The sequence below is a fragment of the Netta rufina genome (genome assembly GCF_964035555.1).
Source record: "Netta rufina genome assembly, chromosome: 1".
NCBI lineage: Eukaryota > Metazoa > Chordata > Aves > Anseriformes > Anatidae > Netta > Netta rufina.
Window position 1 is genome coordinate 105,513,317 of NC_140123.1, and position 17,693 is coordinate 105,531,009.

Below are 17,693 nucleotides of genomic sequence, written 5' to 3' on the forward strand. Positions count from 1 at the left end.
CTTTAAACACTCCTGGAACTGTGTCCACTGTATGTCTTACTAGAGCTTTTTAAAAAGCTTTTTTTTTTAAAAAAAATAAAGCTTTTTTTTTCTTCTTTTTTTTTTTTTTCTTTTTTTTTTAATAAAGCTTTTTAAAAAGCTTTTCTTTTAAAAAAAAAATAAAGCTTTTTATTTTTGCTACCTATCTCGTGATATGAACAGTAACAAGAACCAAGCAAAAAATCCTTTGAAATTACTGAAGCTGGAATCTGATCAAATTAAGGTGGAAAAACAAAACAAACAAATAAAAACAAATAAATATATAATTTAATCAATTTCCTACAGTAAAAGTAGACTTTCATTATCCTGGGTACTACTCTCCCCTGGGATGGCCATTTACAGTCACATACATAGTGTTTATCCAACACAAAAGACGTCATGATATTATAAGCATGTTAAATGTTCAAGACAACAGCAAATGAGAAAAGCTCAGACATTCAGTGGAGAAGTTTATTACTTTGTATTTTCTGGAAACAAAGGACTAGGCAAACTCCTGTTGACTTTAAAGGGACCATGAATGATATTCCTTTTAATTAAAGGAAGATTTAATTCTGACTTCTTAAACTTTTACCAGTTTTAGCATAATCACCCATCATGTAGAGAAGAAATGCATTTAGCACATCAAAATTTACTTTGCGAGTGCCTTGGTCCTTGCAAGTGTCCATAGTTACAACTACAAATGTGGCAGCAATAGCATAATCCATAGCTCCCTTATTCATGGCTCCATCTTCTCAAAGAAGGGGTTGCAGATGTATATGGGGAGTTCACATCATGCTGTTGTAAATGATAATAGAATTTGAATTGTGTGACTCAGTGTTCATGGCCCTGTCTTGGAAAGATGTGCATCACTCATTCCTTATCTTTCAGTTGGAAAAGAAAAATGTCATAATATTAAAAGCCAGAAAGTCTTAAAATAGATGATGAGTGAGAAATGGCAGCAGGCTTGAAATGGTTACATAAAGTGGATCTGACAAAATAAGAATAAAGCCATAGAAAGGCTGAGAACTAGGATGGCACTCGCATGCTACACAAGGATATGCATGTCTTCTCTTTGGCCCTAGTCTGCACATAATGTCATAGAGCTGGTTAATTTATTAAAAAAAAAATAAATTGTTCCAAAGTGTGTGACCATTTCTGTTGTTAAAATATGGGAAATTTCACCTAACCAGATGCAACTATGAGTCAATTTTATGTCCGACTTTTTAGCTGTTCTGAAAGGGGATATCTTCATTTTATTAGCAGAGGGACTGTCAGCCTTCTTTCCCAACACAACTATATAAGAGCTGTTGCTATAATCAAGAAATCACTTGTTGCAGCAACAGCTTTCAATCTCTGTATCAGTCCGAAACTGTATTAACCTGTCGATCATTCAGCAGCATTTTTTTTTTTTTTAGGAAGTAGAAGTTATCTAAACAGTAATTTGGGAGATTCTGGGTTGAAATCCCTGCGGCCATTTCAGCCTATTTGTTATATTTTCATCAGCCCTGTCAGTGAGGAAAAAGCAATGTGTTGTAAGCTTTCATGCCTGTTATTGAATGAGAAAAACTGTCCTGGTCTTTTTGTAGCCCCTACTGCTGTACTGACTGGTCATGTTTAACATTCAATTGGTATTCAACTTAAAAATCAAATGCCTTGCATCTACTGGCATGACATTTGGTAGTGTAGCTTAAATTGATGTGTTCATCAAGATCTAAAAGTTTGTGCTAATGCAAGCAATTTTTCTTTTATCAGGCACTAACAGTGATACTTGATGTGGCATGTGAAGATAATAAAAATGCTTCTCAGAGAATGATTCCAGTCAACTTGTTCAGATGCTATGCTCAAATAAATGTGATAATAGTAATGTGTGACTAAACAGTAATAGCAGTAAATATTTTACTTAGACTATCATTTGAGGGGTTAGCAATCATGGTAGTATCCATAGTTGAACGTAACATTACACGTCATGCATTCTGACAGATATTCTTTTCTTTTTTAATTTCTTTTTTATGTTCTCACTACACCATTGTAATGTCAACAGCTCGCCCCGTTGGTAAGTAACCATCCTTCTATCCATTTTAGCATGGCTTCATGCAATGCTTCATCTTTCATTTGCAACAGCATTTAACTGGCTTGAGCTAGCAGCCAGTGCTTAATAGCGTTAACTTTATAACACCAGGCAAGTGATTTTGACTGACAAAGTGCTATTTCTGAACTTTCTATTTTCTGCTATGTCATGTATAAACACATTTGCTAAATCACCAATAAATACCATTCAGTGAAACTGGGGGTGTGTGGTGATACTAAGCCAAAATCACTCATTCAGATGGTTTTGACAGTCTATTTAAGGGCCTGGTATAAACGCCATTGAAATCAACAGAAAGGATTGTATTGACTTTGGTGAGCTTCTATCAGGCCCTAAATGATCAGCTCATTATGCTTTTATTGCATAGCAGTAAAAGCAAAGGCTTTGCATGTCCCGTCTTTCTTGTATCTTTCAAAGATTTTTTAAATGAAAATAGTCCTGAAATTGAAGAGGGGATGGAGTAGATTTCCGTGCTTGTTAAGAAAGTTCATCACAGATTTTTGTCCTTGGGTCATCTTGGAGTGCAGTTTGGAATGCACTGTATAGGATGCAGACTGTTCTGAATAAAAATTCCAGGGGAAGACAATCTGGATTTTGAAATCCCACTGTGAAAATTTGATTCTTTCCTATGTCTTTGAAATTACTTTTAAAAATTTATAAAAATCTAACTGAGCATAATGGAAAAATTGCAACTGTCCATAGCTGAAATTCTCTTTTGGTGTTCACAAATATCCTGAACTTATTATTTAGTTTTCATTCACGGATGTTTACTCTGTGCCTATATGGATTTTCTGAACAATTTAACCAGTTGCACTTCTCTTCTGATTTTTGTAGTTTGCATTTAGATGTATCCTTTAGAATAATGATGTTTTTTTTGTTGTTGTTTTGTTTTTGTTTTTTGTTTGTTTGTTTGTTTGTTTGTTTTTGTTTTGATTAGTGTCAAAAGTCTGTTTACAGAGATTGCTGAGGGGGTTAGTCTTTATATAGTCAAAACTTATGTCAGAAATATGTTTGACTAAAGTTTGTATTTGACCTTGTCTCAGCTCTTCACTGTTATGAGGTTGGAGGAAAAGAAGTTGGAATAATTTAAAGATAAAATCCAGATTAGGCATCTGTTTCCAGAACTAAGATGACCCTATGCTTATTAGTTCGCTTGAACTAGCATACGTAGAGCCAAGCTGCAGTCATGGCATTGCTTATCCACAGCTAGAGAATTCCCTAAGTAAAAGAGCAATTCAAAGTTCTCCATTTGAAAAGTCAATAGCAAGCTTTAAACTCAAGTCACTAGTGTATTACTTTGGGAATCATAGAATCATTAAGGTTGGAAAAGACCTTAAATATCATCTGGTCCAACCATCCCCCTACCACCAATGTCTCCCACTAAGCCATGTCCCTAAGCACCACGTCCAACCTTTCCTTAAACACCCCCAGGGATGGTGATGGCACCACTTCCCAGGGCAACCCGTTCCAATGCCTGATTGCTCTTCCTGAGAAGAAATGTCTGCTAATTCCCAAACTGCACCTCCCCTGGTGCAGCTTGAGGCCATTCCCGCTAGTCCCATCACTAGTTATCTGTGAGAAGAGGCCGACACCCAACTCTCCACACCTTCCTTTCAGGTGGTTGTAGAGAGCAATAAGGTCTCCTCCGAGCCTCCTCTTCTCCAGACTAAACAACCCGAGTTCCCTCAGCCTCTCCTCATAAGACTTGTGTTCCAGGCCCTTCACCAGCTTTGTAGCCCTTCTCTGGACACGCTCCAGGGCCTCAATGTCCTTCCTGTAGTGAGGAGCCCAAAGCTGAACACAGTACTCGAGGTGCGGCCTCACCAGAGCCAAGTACAGGGGGATCACCTCCCTGGTTCTACTGGCTACACTATTCCTGATACAAGCCAGGATGCCTTGGCCTTTTAGCCACCTGGGCACATTGCCAGCTCATGTTCTTAAGAATTTAATTCCCATGAGTTGTAATGGTAAAACTGGAGTAAATTTGTAATTTTTTTCCTTTGCTTAGAAAATTTAGAATTAATTTGGTATGCTTTTGATATAAATCTCTCATTTAAGTGTTTTTTTTTTTTTATGGCTAATAACTAAATCTGCTTCTCAATTCACTATGAAAATGCTGCAATGTGAAAAACATTTTACTTTTATTTATCTTTCTCTCTGCTCACTATTAAAATAAAGGCAAAAAAATACTGAAGTAGAGATTGTTTCAAAATCAGTGAAAGCCACATAAAATAAATGACTGAAGATTCACAAGAAAATAATTTTAGGTTTTAGCAGTGCTGGTGGTGTCTCATTTTCGAGCACTGATTATCTTTAAAGACTTCTCAGGCCATTGAGTTGTGAATAATTCCATCTCCAAAGTGTATGTAGAAGCTTTCGGTATCAAGTTACTTTATGTCCAGGTGAATGATTCTCTTGTGTGACCATGCCATGGTCAATTTGTCATATTCCCTGCCCACACTATTTTACTTTGTAACGAATGAACATCTGGTGCAAAGAAAATCCTTCTTTTTTATGATTTATTCAGGAAAACATAAATTAGAGTGGTTGACCTTAAAATAATCATTGTATGGACATATGGTCTTTATCGAACTATTTAATTTAGTGTTTATCTTGTGAATTGTAAAAAGGTTTTAAAGTACATCCAACTCCAAAGATTTTTAACATCTGTAACTCCTATACAACTTAGTGTGCAGTGGTTGCAGTGTATAAGGAGATCATCTTCTTTGGATCACTTGTGTCTAAACCTGCACCTGTAGAAAAGGTTCCTTATGAGACTCCCCTTGCCTCCCCTCCCCTCATTCCTCCTTCTTTCCTTCTTTTTACTTAAGGAGTTGGAATGGTTTCCACAGTTCATTCTGTTTCATTCAAAAGTAGACAAAGCACGTGGCTACCTATCCTATTGAAAATTTAAAGCCAGGTAATGCAAAACAAAGTATCTTCCCTCTTTATCATCATTTCACCACCAAAATGCCCAAATGATCTTCTGTTAAAATTGTCATTTGACGAGAATAGTGAGTCAAATCTTTAACTTTTTAACTTTTTTGTTTGTTTGTTTGTTTAGAAATTTAAGTGGAATGCAGAGCAAAAATCACCTGTCCTTACAGAAAGGAATCTACACTCACAACTTTCTAGAAGAGTGACATTTTAACAGAAATATATTTATATATTAAGGTATAAGATGAACTGCAGGGGAGCAATTTAAAATTTTATACTCTTTTCTGATACTTGCATATTATCTGGGTACCTCTACTTTTCATCACTACCTCCATTTCAAAGCAGATGTTTTTGGTCTTTTTTGTTTTAAACAAGTCCAAAACATTTTATTTCACTGGCTTGTTGCTGAAGAATAAAGATACGTATTTTTAATGTTCAGGGATTGTTAATTCTTGTAATTCTTTGCAGTAGTTTTTACTGCAAGCTGAATAATTTCCATCTACTATTTAGCTTTACCTGTTTCAAATATTTGTATTCTGTTAGTTGTTTTAATTTAATTTAAATTTCATCTTGAATGGAAAATTCAGTAGTGGGATTACTTCTGCCACTGACCATGTTTGATTCAAGCAGTTTTTTAACATATGCTATGTGCTGCATAGACAAAATGAGGTATGGTTCTGCCTGAGGTGGATGGCAGCTGGTGAATTTAACAGCTCTATACCAGATTACTCATCATGTTTGGATTTGCTGCTAGGTATAAATGTGTTGCCTGTTTCTGAAATAGATGTTCTCTTATTTATAACCTTTTGAAATGATTTGCTACAGGATTTATAACAGATGGGTTTAGGAAACGAGATATTTATTCATATTTATCCCTATTTCTACTGTTATTTAACTTGTTGGATGGATCTTCCAGATGAGGAAGTTTATATTTTCTCAGTTTGGCATTCTGCTGTATTTCTCATAGCAGCTGTGCAGAAGAATAGCTATAAAAAGTATTCCAAAAGTTAAGAGGAGTTAAGTTTCATATAATCCTGCCTAGAAGTAACAGTAACCTGCTTTTTCAATTGCTATATTGCTCTGAGATATAGACTTAAAGTTGAGTTCAAATAGAAGATCTGTGGAGATCTGTGTCTAATGCTTTCGTTACCTTTTTGCTAATCATGAAAAAGGTCATTCAGATGGCAAAGTACTGTTTTCAATTTATTTTCAACTGTGTTTCAACAGGTCAAAATACAGTTTTTTTGCATTTCAGTTGCCTTGTATTTTACCTAATTAAGTTTATTTAATTAATTGTCATATGATATGACTCATCTTCTCAGAAAGAATTGCCATTCAGTAAATAGCCAGATCATTTTGTCACCTGAATAGAAATTATCTGCAATTAACAAAGGAAGTAAAGGGAGACCAATCAAGTTGCAATAAACTTACTTCCCTACCATGTTGGAGAACAGAGAAACAGATAAGACATCTGCCATGAATTTTCTAAATTTCATACTAATTGAATACAGCCTATTCATACTTAAGTGAAATGTGACTGTATGATGCATTTCACTTCACTTTATGACATGAAAACTTCCCAGAAGTTTTCATGTCATAAATCAACCTGGCATGGGTTAATGATCTATTAAGAGTGGTGCAGCATGAAATAATATATAAAGGTCTGTATATTTAAGCAAGGTTGCATTTGTTTGTGGCTGGAAATCACATTGTTTAGATGATAGCTGGCAGAGTTCTCTCTATCCTTTTCCATTTCATTCTGACTCTTGCAGGAAAGTCTATATAGTGTGAATACTTTTGTTTTTAGTGTATTCATGAAACTATCACCTTCACTTGAGACACTGAGGATTTATAGAACTACATCAGCAGTGGTAATTGGTGTGTGACAGAAGAGATGAGATCATGCTTGGCACTGCTGTGCCATCTTTCAGTGGCAGAAATCTAATATCTATATCAAAGTGCAGTATTTTGCCTGCCTGCCTGCTGCTATCGCATATAGAAGTTTTCAGAAGAGGGTAAGGACACCAGAAGACATTAAGCTTTTTGCATTTTCTTCTTCCTAACTGAAAGAATTCATTCTTCTTATTTATCACTATGCAAATCCTTTATATTAAAGAGAAAAGCTTGGTGCTGAGTGAAAGAAATAATTGATTTGTTCTGACACTTAGTAGCCCTTGAAAGAACACTCTAAAAAATCCAAAAGTCCTTAGCATTTGTACTTTGGCAAAATTCCACTAGCTGAGCTTACACTTGAATCTCCATGACAACTTAAGGTACCATAGAAATACATTTGTGATCTATGGGCTACAACGGCTCTGCAAATGGGGACAGAGCACATTAACCACCAGGCATTTATTAAGGCTGGTCAACAAAACTCTGGCTCCATTTTCAACTGCTCCAAGTCTTTTGGGTATGCCAGAGAGTGGTCAAAGCAGAAATATAGAAGTTCTGACACAGGATTCTTCTTCAAGGATAAACGTGAAAGATGGCTGCGTACCTGAAGTTTTAGTAAGTCATACTGTTACGTACTGGGCTCATTCCACTACAGTACCATGGATGTGCCTGCACTTATACTGTTTCTGTTACAGAAAAGCCAGGTATAGCAACTGCAGGAAGTGATTAAAGGGCCTATCTATTTATTTATTTTACTGCTGAACTCTAGGTTGGGAAATTTTTGAGAGGTTTAATATGTAAATTTCCTGAGTCCATTATGTATGCTCAAATCAGTAGGAATTGTTTTCTTGTTTCAGTGGATTCTGAGTCTTCCCATGTGTCTTTGAAGATTAGTGTATGAAAAATAGTCTTTTGATATGTTGTTCCTTCCCTGTTTTTAAAAGGAGAAATTAATAGTTTTTCTTTCAAGAAGAGTGTGGAAATCAATACAGTAATCCATCCACTTTTCTCTTTGCCTTCTTTACTCAAATGCTGCTTGCTTGTACCACTGAGTTATTACAGTTTGGATAAGTCCTCAGTATTATTCAACAGCAAAACTACTTTACGTCCCATTCTTCGAATGTTACCATTGTCAATCAGCATAAATAGTCCCTTTTCTTCCTCACTCCTTTTCCTCTCTTCTCTTTACAGTGGCCCAAATTGAGCAGAAAATCTCCTCTCAGTCTTTCTTTATGCTCAAGGGTAAATGAACCAGGAACTTGTCATCTTTCTCACTATAGCTGTGTCCTATTAGCCCAACATACCCAGGCTTTACTTTTCTTTTCACCACCTTGGCTCTTCTATTCAGTGTGTGAATTCATGTTTGTTTTTTTTTTGTTTGTTTGTTTGTTTTAAGCAAATAACCAAATTACTCTTGTTTTTTTGATGAAATCTTAGTAAATCAGCAAGAGGTATGCTTTTCTTTTTTAAATGCTTTATGAGCAAACCCTTCTGCTATCACCCATGACAAAAAGAATCATAGCAGATTACATGTGTTTTTGTTGGCATAATTTGCTTTGTTTGCTGAATTCACAGAAGGTAGAGGGAAGGCGCATGCCATCACCTGATGTTACCCTTTACATAAGCAAGTAGACTAAAGTATTACAAATTTAGGAGAGCACTTTTCTATCTGATATAAACAAAAGGCATATCCTGAATCTCAGGCATTTAAGGAGAAATTAAAAAAAGAAAAAAAAAAAAAGAAAGAATTGTCTAGAGTAGAGAAAAGTCCTTATTAATGTAAGGTATTGAGCAGTCAGAGTCAGTGCTACCTCTCTTTATAGGTATCAAAGCTAAACAAAGGACTTTCCAGGAGGGATTTTCCAGGAGCTTCTGTAGGGTTTGAGTACCACTTAGAAGAGATGATTGGAGAAGATATAATAAAGCAGAGATTCAAATTCTAGTGGGTTACAGTCCAATGTTGAGATGAAATTCAGACCAAATATTGAAACTTCATGTTGAAACATACCATAGAACAGAGAAGAGAGGTCAGGAAAGGAGCTGTTAATGAGTTCAGAGAACTGGAAATGGGGCGAGGGGGGGAAAGTAGGTTTCTTTTTTTCTCAACTATGTAGGAGATAGTTTTGTTTGTTTGTTTGTTTGTTTGTAAGTATTCTCATAATTTTCCTGTATTGAAATTAGTCGTAGGCAATAGGGAAGAACAAGTACTTGGCAGTATTTTTTTTTTCTTTGTGCTTAAACTTCTGTTATAATGATAAATGAAGATTTGGCAGTTATCTTAATTGAAATTGACAGGGAAACTTTGAATATAAACCATATAAACCAAACCTTTTTTTATTATTATTATTATTATTGTTTATCTCACATCTCTTTTTTTTTTTTCACCACACAGATTTATCCCACTTCTTTCTTTTAGGTCATCCAGGAATAAAAGAGAGATTTTATAAGTCAAAATATATAAGGCAGTTAGCTGTTTTTATTTATTGATTCTCTAAGACTTCTTTCACCTCTTATATAAAAAAAAAAAAGCTTGTGCTTCCATGCTCTCAGAGATTATCTGCTTCAGTGTTTCAGAGCAACTGAAGGATAAAAATGTTGTTATAAGTGAAATTCAGATTAGAACAATTAGTCCAAGTATGAAAGATGGTTTAACATTCTCAGTGATTCTGAAACCAGAAAACAAGCAAACAAACAAACAAATAAAAGCAACAAACCAAATAAAAACACTATCACTAACAAAAGGGAATTTCTCATTTTCCATGAGACAGCACCAGTGTGAAGGACACTTATACCAGAGCTGCTCCTGATGATGATCTTGTGGAGATAGCTTCCCTCTGCCCTCTACTTCTGTTCCACTGTAGCTTGATACCTCTTCCCCAGTGCTTCTTTTATATTCAACTTGCTGAAAGTTCTCCCCACTTTTCCACTTTGTTTTTAATTTTCTATATTTGATTTATCAAATATACAAAATGAGAATTAATTTTGAAGTATTGTCAATGTTAAAGATAGTATCTGATCTATAGATTATAGGTGTTTTAAGAATAGGTTCTATGAAGCTGCTTTTCAGATGAATCCAAAACAAGCACCTGCTTTGCCACATCCACTTGTGTCATTTTAAAATATCACAGATCTAGTGAGGGGCTTCATGAATCGCTTGTTATCCCTTACAACCTACCCATTCCTCATTTTTACTGACAAAAGCCACATTCTTCCACCTGAAGAATAAATCATAGAAGAAAGCAAACTATCTAAATGAGACGGGAAGGGAAGAGGAAGAGGAGACCCATGCACTTGTTTCAAAGTCCAACTGCACTCCTGCAAACTAGGGTTTGCAGCCGTAGTTTGCTGTGCTAACACGATACTAACGGCAGAGAAGAGAAGGAAATCAATTTCCCAGGCAACTCAGCAGTAACTAGCATGATGAAAATTTACTTCCTTCACTGTCTATGAGTGCACCTGATCATTAGAGCACACCATAAGATTAAGTCTTTTCACCATAAAGAAAATGACCATCCTAAACTTCCATTTGTTTATCCTTAATAAGAAATATCTGCATTAGTAGTAGGCCTAAGTTGTCATCCTTTCAAGTTCCTCTTTTGGCTTCTGTGTCAGAGGCTACATCTTTGATTTATCGTTAGTCATAACTAGTAGTTCACAAACAACTTTGTTTCCTAAGAACCACATGTTACGGTCTGTGCCTGCTAACAAGATCTGAACTTCAGAGAAAAGAACTGCTGTTTCAGCCCAGACTTACATTGTATGAGACTGGGTTTTCCTCTATTTACTCCATCAGCAACAGTATAATATCAAACCATGTTTCACAATGTATATGCTTTCATGTCTGTCTCTCAAGAATTCCTGTACTTCCTTCAACTATCTTCTAGCCCAGTATCACTGGAACCAGCAAAGCAATCCTACAAATAAGCAGTCATACTCCATGGAGTATGTCAAGGGTTATATCCTTTTTGAAAGTAATACTTCAGTTGGAACACTGGGGACTTCTTCTTCATATAAACATCTTAGAGGCAATTCTTGATCTGTGTTTGGTAAGACTGGAACTGAGCTTTATGCCTTAAAATGTGAACATGTATTGAAGACCAGCTTGTGTCCAGATGAATATTGTCACTGCAATAGCACATTGAGATACTCAGTTTCAAGTCTCACAAGGAAGGCAGAGACGTTGCTGGGATTCCAGAACCTAGAAGACCATTTGGGGAAGACTCCGTTATCTCATCATGTTAATTGACTCTTGTATCAAGCTAGGCAACTGAGTATTGTACCAAGTATCATTTTGATTGCTCAGAAGATAACTATGAAATTGCTGCGAGTGTACAATGAAAAAAAAAAAAAAAAAAAAAAAAGACTGCAGATGGGAATTTTAGGTTGTTTTACTGTCTCTTCCCTGCTGGAAGCAGAGCTAAGAGTTACAGAATCCGGGTTCTTTACCAAAATGTGTGTTTCTGCCTGTTCTTCAGAGCTTTTTCCTCCATCGGGAAGAGGGATGAGTGTTGCCTAGAAGGCTTACAGGTTAACATATTTCCCCTTACCCTCTTTGAACCAGTCACAGAAATATGTTTACAGATAATAGGCAATTCCAGTTTAGAATGAAATACTCATCTTTATCGCTTAGCTCGCATAAGTAATCTTCATGACAAAATTCGTTCACAGTTGACTATCAACTGAAATTAGTTGCAGTTAAAGGTTATCAAATCTGTAATTTAAGCCCTATAAAATCTGTTGCTTTTTTATTTATTTATATATATTATTTTTTCAATGAGTCTGATCTAAAGACCGTGTAAGCCAACAGGAGAATTTCTGTCAGCTTCAACGAGCTTTGAATAAAGTTTCATACTCCGTGATGATATCTGAGGATGTTTTATTTAAGTACATGTAATTAAAAGATTACTAAAGTTTTCATTATCTGAAAATTGTCTGGATTATATAAAATTAGTTTGATCTCACAGTGGGGCTTCCTTAGTTAATTGAAGGTGTTAGGAAAAACAAAAACATGAGAACAAAAATCCCACTGATATTACTTGCTGTGGTTACAGTGCTATCTCTGCTTGTGGTAGCGATATTGGACTGAAACTTGGTACAGTATCTACTTTCAATTAAAGTCACAGCAATATAACGTGCACCCCAGTGCACCTGGACTGGGGGAGCTGCTCTGAGCAAGTTATGATAACAGAATTCCCGTAGGATCATTGTGTTCAACGTGAACCACAAATCACAAGACCAGTTTAGAAAACTGTCGCTGGAAGAAAATGTTGCTTGGATTTCATATGCGATCACAGTGCTTTTTACTGTAAAATCACATTTTTCTGTGGTAATTTTCCTCTCATCTTAACATGTTGATGTTAACATGATGAGTAATCTTCTACAACATTTCTTATCAGGTGACTGGAGTTCAGGTAGGAGGAATAAACTCACTGTGTTGGTCAAGATTTTCTACATGAGTGTCTTTGTCAGCTCCTGGTGACTCAGCATAACCTTTAGTACTCAGAGATGCTCCTGGGAAAGAAATTAATGTAATCCATCAAAAAATATTAGAGATCCTGCTAACTATTAGGATCGGAAAATAATTGAAAAATCCCTTTGAAATATTTTGCAATATTTGTTTCATTTTATTTATTTATTTATTTATATATTTATATATATATATATTTTTACAAATGTTTAACAATTAAACAGAGGATACCTTCATATGCATTTATTACTAGAAAAAGAGATCCATCTAGTGATGGATCGTGACATCTAGAAAGAGTGCAACAGAAAGCACTGTTACCATTTTGAACAACTAATGCTTAGCTACTGCTCATGCTTTTCTATCTCAATTTTCATTCTTACAGTAGAATACTGTTCTGTGCTGTAAAAACAGTTCTGAACATGATGTGATTAACCTTAGGGTCTCCCCATCCCCTCATCTCAAAGCCCACCTCATACATGGCCTATGCTTTCTATTCATGTTCAACCATCTGATTTCCATATCATCCCACTCACCCTCACCAGCCGCTATTAGCATAACAGAGCTCTAGTGTGACATTGATTGAAGCAAGCGCTTGCTGAATGCCATATCAAAGCATAATTTGCCAGAAATCAAATCTAATTTACTGTATACTATTTAAATTTCTCAAAAAAAAAAATAAAAAAAAAAATAGAAGTGCACTAGGTCTATAATCTTAATTGTTTTGTTTGTTTGTTTGTTTGTGTTGTTTTGTTTTTTTTCTCATATTTTTGTCTGTTATCCTGGAATTCAAGCAATACATTTCCTTTTAGTCTTTGATTTTCAAATGTCACCTAAGCAAGAGTTTCTCTACCCTGTTTATTCCAATGCCACTAATGTTACATCTGAAACAATAAAGGGTAATAGTTTGATAGGCGCAACACTCAGTTTGCAGCTGCATAACAGTTTTTTCAGCAGATTCTTCTAATCATCTTAATGTTTAGACTGAAATAAGCATTAACGTAGCTCATAGCTCTTTAACAGCTGAAGCATATCAAGCCTGCTGTTATTTCTCTAACTGTACCTTTTCAAACTGTTTTTAAAATTAAAACACACACACACACAAAAAAAACTACTTTGAGAAAAGCAATAATGACTTGAATAAGGTTTTGTCCAATGTTCTACTAATGCTGAACTTTGAGCAAGTCATGTTCTTAGTCAACCTTTCTGCAAAATAGGAGTAGTAATATTTACCTTACAAACAGCATTAATACATGCAGATAATGAGTTGTTTTTTTTTTTTTAGGAAAATTGAACTGCTTATTCAAGCCAAAAAAAAAGCCTTGTTGTCTCTGAACAGGGTCACATTGCATTCTCTGGGGATAATGGCAGTCCTACTGCTTTGGTACTTATACTTGACCAACATTTCTCCCGCAAGTATTAGCTGTTACTTTCAGTTGTCAATTCTCATTAGTCAAGTGAAATTTGATAGATAAAATTGGTATGGTGAAAACATTGTTTCAGTGATATAAAACATGTCATTTTTATCTGTCTGTAAACAGAATTATAGCTGATTATGATGACAAACTGGAGAAAAACATGAGTTTCTTTCATTATAGAACAACTTATTTGAATACATAAAAAATGTATGCAAGGTTTTATTTTTTTAAAAAATGAGGGTTTTCATGTTCTTTAAGAGTATACTGTTGAATAGTTTGGCTGGTGGGCTTGGTTTTATGTTCTAATTAATGCAGTGACCAATAAAAGCTAGCTCCCCTTGAGATTATGGGGTTATATTTAGATTAAAGCTCTGGTTCATTTATTTATTTTTGTAATGAATTTCTATTAATTATGGATGCAGAATAATACTAGAAAACAGATCTGTGTATAACTATATACTGTGGTTTACTGGTGCCTTCAGAAAGTGTAAACTTGTAGCTCTGATGCCACAGATCTGTTCATCTAGAATGATGAATGCTGGGGAGGATTTGGTGTGCGGCAGGGAGAGAATAGAGCAACAAGGTAAATCTACACCAATTGGATTATCCGGACTGAGTCACCGCCTAAATTCCTTCTTTTTCCTATCTTTTAGCAAAATAAAGGTTTGTTTTTCTGCTTATAGAAAAGTGAGGAATGTTAAAAGTTAGGCTTAGGTCAGATTATAGGTAGAAATTAGGAGGTTTATATCTCATACCTGAATTTGGTCTTTGCTACAGCAACAAGTACTTTCCTATTATATCTACTCAGACCTTTGAATTACTGACTTGCAGTACAGCCTTGTGTGTGAGAATGTTTCAGGTGAACCCTTAAACTTATATACCTGCATTTATCTGGTTATGTGTTTTGAAAGATAAGCTCACAGAAATGCCATGCCTTTCTTTCGTCTGTTGAGCTGGTAGCACCATCCTTATAACATGCCTCCAGTGGACTAAGCATGCCTAAAAAGTGATGCTAGGTATTGATCATGCTTAGGTATGATCTGTGGGAGGGACTCCTGACAACATGTTTTTAGCCTCATGATAGAAACATTGTGGTCTGGAGGCTACCTATAATGTAGCGCAGACTCGTGCATAGATCCTGTTGAATGTATATGTAACACCTGAAGAAGTTAGAGGTTTTCTGCTTTCCGCTCTGCCTGAGGTTGCTATTGATTCCATATTAATATCCTGAGCAGTGAATTTCTCTGGCTGAGCAGCAAGCACTGAACAAATTCAGTGACCTTTATTAAGTGGGTGGTCAGAACTGTAGAGACACCTTAGTGCACTGTATGCCTACAGGAATGGAAGTTTCTAATTCACGACTAAAAGATCTTTCTCTCCCTTCCCATATGATTGAATGAACAAATGCACATACTGTTTACCACATTAGTGCTTTCCAACACCTGTAGGGATTGTATTACAGATCTGGTAGGTAAAGCAAGGTAAGAGAAAACCAAGGAACATGCTACAGTCCAGTGCTTTAGGAATAGGACAGGCTGAGTTCAGATCCTAGAGTACGTGTAGCAATACGTATGCACTTACAGATGCCTCAAAACATATGGGTCTAAATGGGCAGCAGCAGAGCACCTAGCCCTTCATCCCTGTGCTTTCAGAAGGCTGATGTCTGCTGAGGCCCTGGAAAGAGGCTTGTCTCTCAAGAAAAGCCAAAACTTGTGCTCAGGAGTACGAGACACAAGGAAGATTCCTCCTTCAGTGCTCACCCTCTGCCTTCTAAATCAAGAGTGATGCATGTTTATTAAGTGCTTTACAGTTCTTGTTTTAAGAGTACATTATGCTAGTGCTATTTGACTTGTGATCTTTAGAATCCACGAGAAGTACAAAGCGTATTTCAAAAAGATCAGATCTGCATACATTTCTATGCTGTTAGCATATCTGCATCTGTGCTGTCAGCAGGTGTAATCGGAAGCTGAGTCTTGATTGCTCTTCGTGCCTAATTAAATAGTTTGTAATTATAATGGTGAAAATATGGTTTTCTAAAACACTTAAATTCTGTTTACCTAAAAGCTTAGTAGTTCCTAAACCATCGCTCTCCACAACCACCAGAGCAATAGTGGAATGAGGAGAAAAAATAACTTTTTTTTTTTTTTTTTAATTTTACCTCCTTCTTCAGCCTGTCCCAAAAGTCAGCTAGTCTTTTGCTAAGAACAAGTGGGGATGCTGATTATCTTTTTTAAATATGCCAAACAGTATAGTTACAATTCCATTGAATTCCAATGTTGAACCAAGACTGAAGGGTTTGCATATCAAACAAGAAAACTTAATTTATTACGTCATGCTGAGCATAGTTACTGAAGTTTTTTTTTTTGTCTCATTTTCCACCACTGCTTCTTCCCCACTTTCCTTCTGCACATTACCACCTTTTTTCTCCCTTTGAGCTCACACCAAGCATTGACTGTTCTACATCAACACTCCTAAACAAGTTAAACTACACCTCTCCTTTTGAAATTGTTCAGTTCTGAATGCTGTTAATGCTATCTACTTGAACACAAAGCCAGTCCTGACTCTTTTGGTATTTTAACTCCAATTTCTCCTTATCTTCCTTTCCTTTCCTCTTCCTGAGCTCCTGGAATACCTGTTCCTTCTTACTGCTTTCTGCAGCCCACTAACTTTTCAGCTCTTCAACTCTTGCTTCTTTCTTTTCTTTACATAAGCCAAAATCCGGATCTGCCAAGTCTGTGATGTTTCAGCAAACCTTTTCACAGCAAGTCTTTCCACCCACTCCCTTCTTAACCACATTGCCCCTAAGAGAAGTTAAGGGAACTCCTGAACTTGTCTCTCTGCTGTCATCTAGAGCTTCTTCTCCTTTCTCAATCATTGTTGAAAGTCTAGATAGTCAGACTGAAACAAATAGTCTGTATACCATGATTCATCCTATGCAACACGTGATAGCTCCAGCAGAATAATAAGCTTTGTGTAGTGTAGAGTGTATGAGAGTGCTGGTACCTGTCCAGATGAAAGGTAGAATACATCTAAACCAGCATCATAAACACTGGACTATTGTTCCTTAGCATTTCTTGTCATCTGAGTTTACGCTAATGTGTATAATGTTTTTGTTGTTGTTGTTGTTTGCTTGTTTGTTTTTTTAGCAACTGGGTATATTAATTCTGTCTAATTAGTATATCTGCTGTTATGTCTGCTGGCATAAAACAAATCTCTGTTAATTTGTCTTTTTCCTTCAATATTCCTCATCTCCCCTTGCAAAATATCCTAATTTTACACAATGTTTTTTTCTTACATTGTAGCTCCTCCACAGTTTGTGGTGAGACCACGAGATCAGATTGTAGCCCAGGGTCGAACAGTGACTTTTCCTTGTGAAACGAAAGGAAATCCCCAACCAGCTGTTTTTTGGCAAAAAGAAGGAAGCCAGGTAAGTTATAAGCACCTTATAAGTGTTTCAAGCCTTTCTAAATAGTCATACATCTTACTTTTCAAAGAAAGACATCTTAATTTTCATTCTTCTAATCTTTTGCAAGAATTTGTTTTTTAAAAAGTCATTATCCTCTATCAACATCATGTTGCTGGTTTTTTGCTTTTTCTTTTTTTTTTTTTAATATTAACATTGTAAAGAACTCAAAGTCCATTTAAGTTGCTGAAACTTGTGCTAGCTGCTGTATAAAGGTGTAAAAAGCAACAGTATATACCTTAAATGCATCATTCTAAAGCACCCAACAAACAGGTGGGTGAGACAAACAGTATATAAAAAAGCTATGGCTCAATTTTTAACTAATCAGAGTCAGTAATTGCAATTCATAACCTGTCTAGACATGATCAAGTGGATATGTATCTAGCAAGCTTATTTGCATTGGCATATTCTCAC

At 35.9% G+C, this 17,693-nt stretch overlaps 1 protein-coding gene across 1 annotated transcript in view; it reads left to right on the plus strand.

The window, feature by feature from the left end:
• The window catches only part of ROBO2 (roundabout guidance receptor 2), a gene marked incomplete at both ends in the record, with an annotated part of 468,927 nt that overhangs the window by 349,770 nt on the left and 101,464 nt on the right, over positions 1–17,693 (plus strand). Inside the window, one exon of the mRNA XM_084291813.1 lies at positions 17,119–17,243. Within this exon, the coding sequence (XP_084147939.1) occupies positions 17,119–17,243 (125 nt within the window). The remainder of the gene's footprint in view (positions 1–17,118; positions 17,244–17,693) is intronic.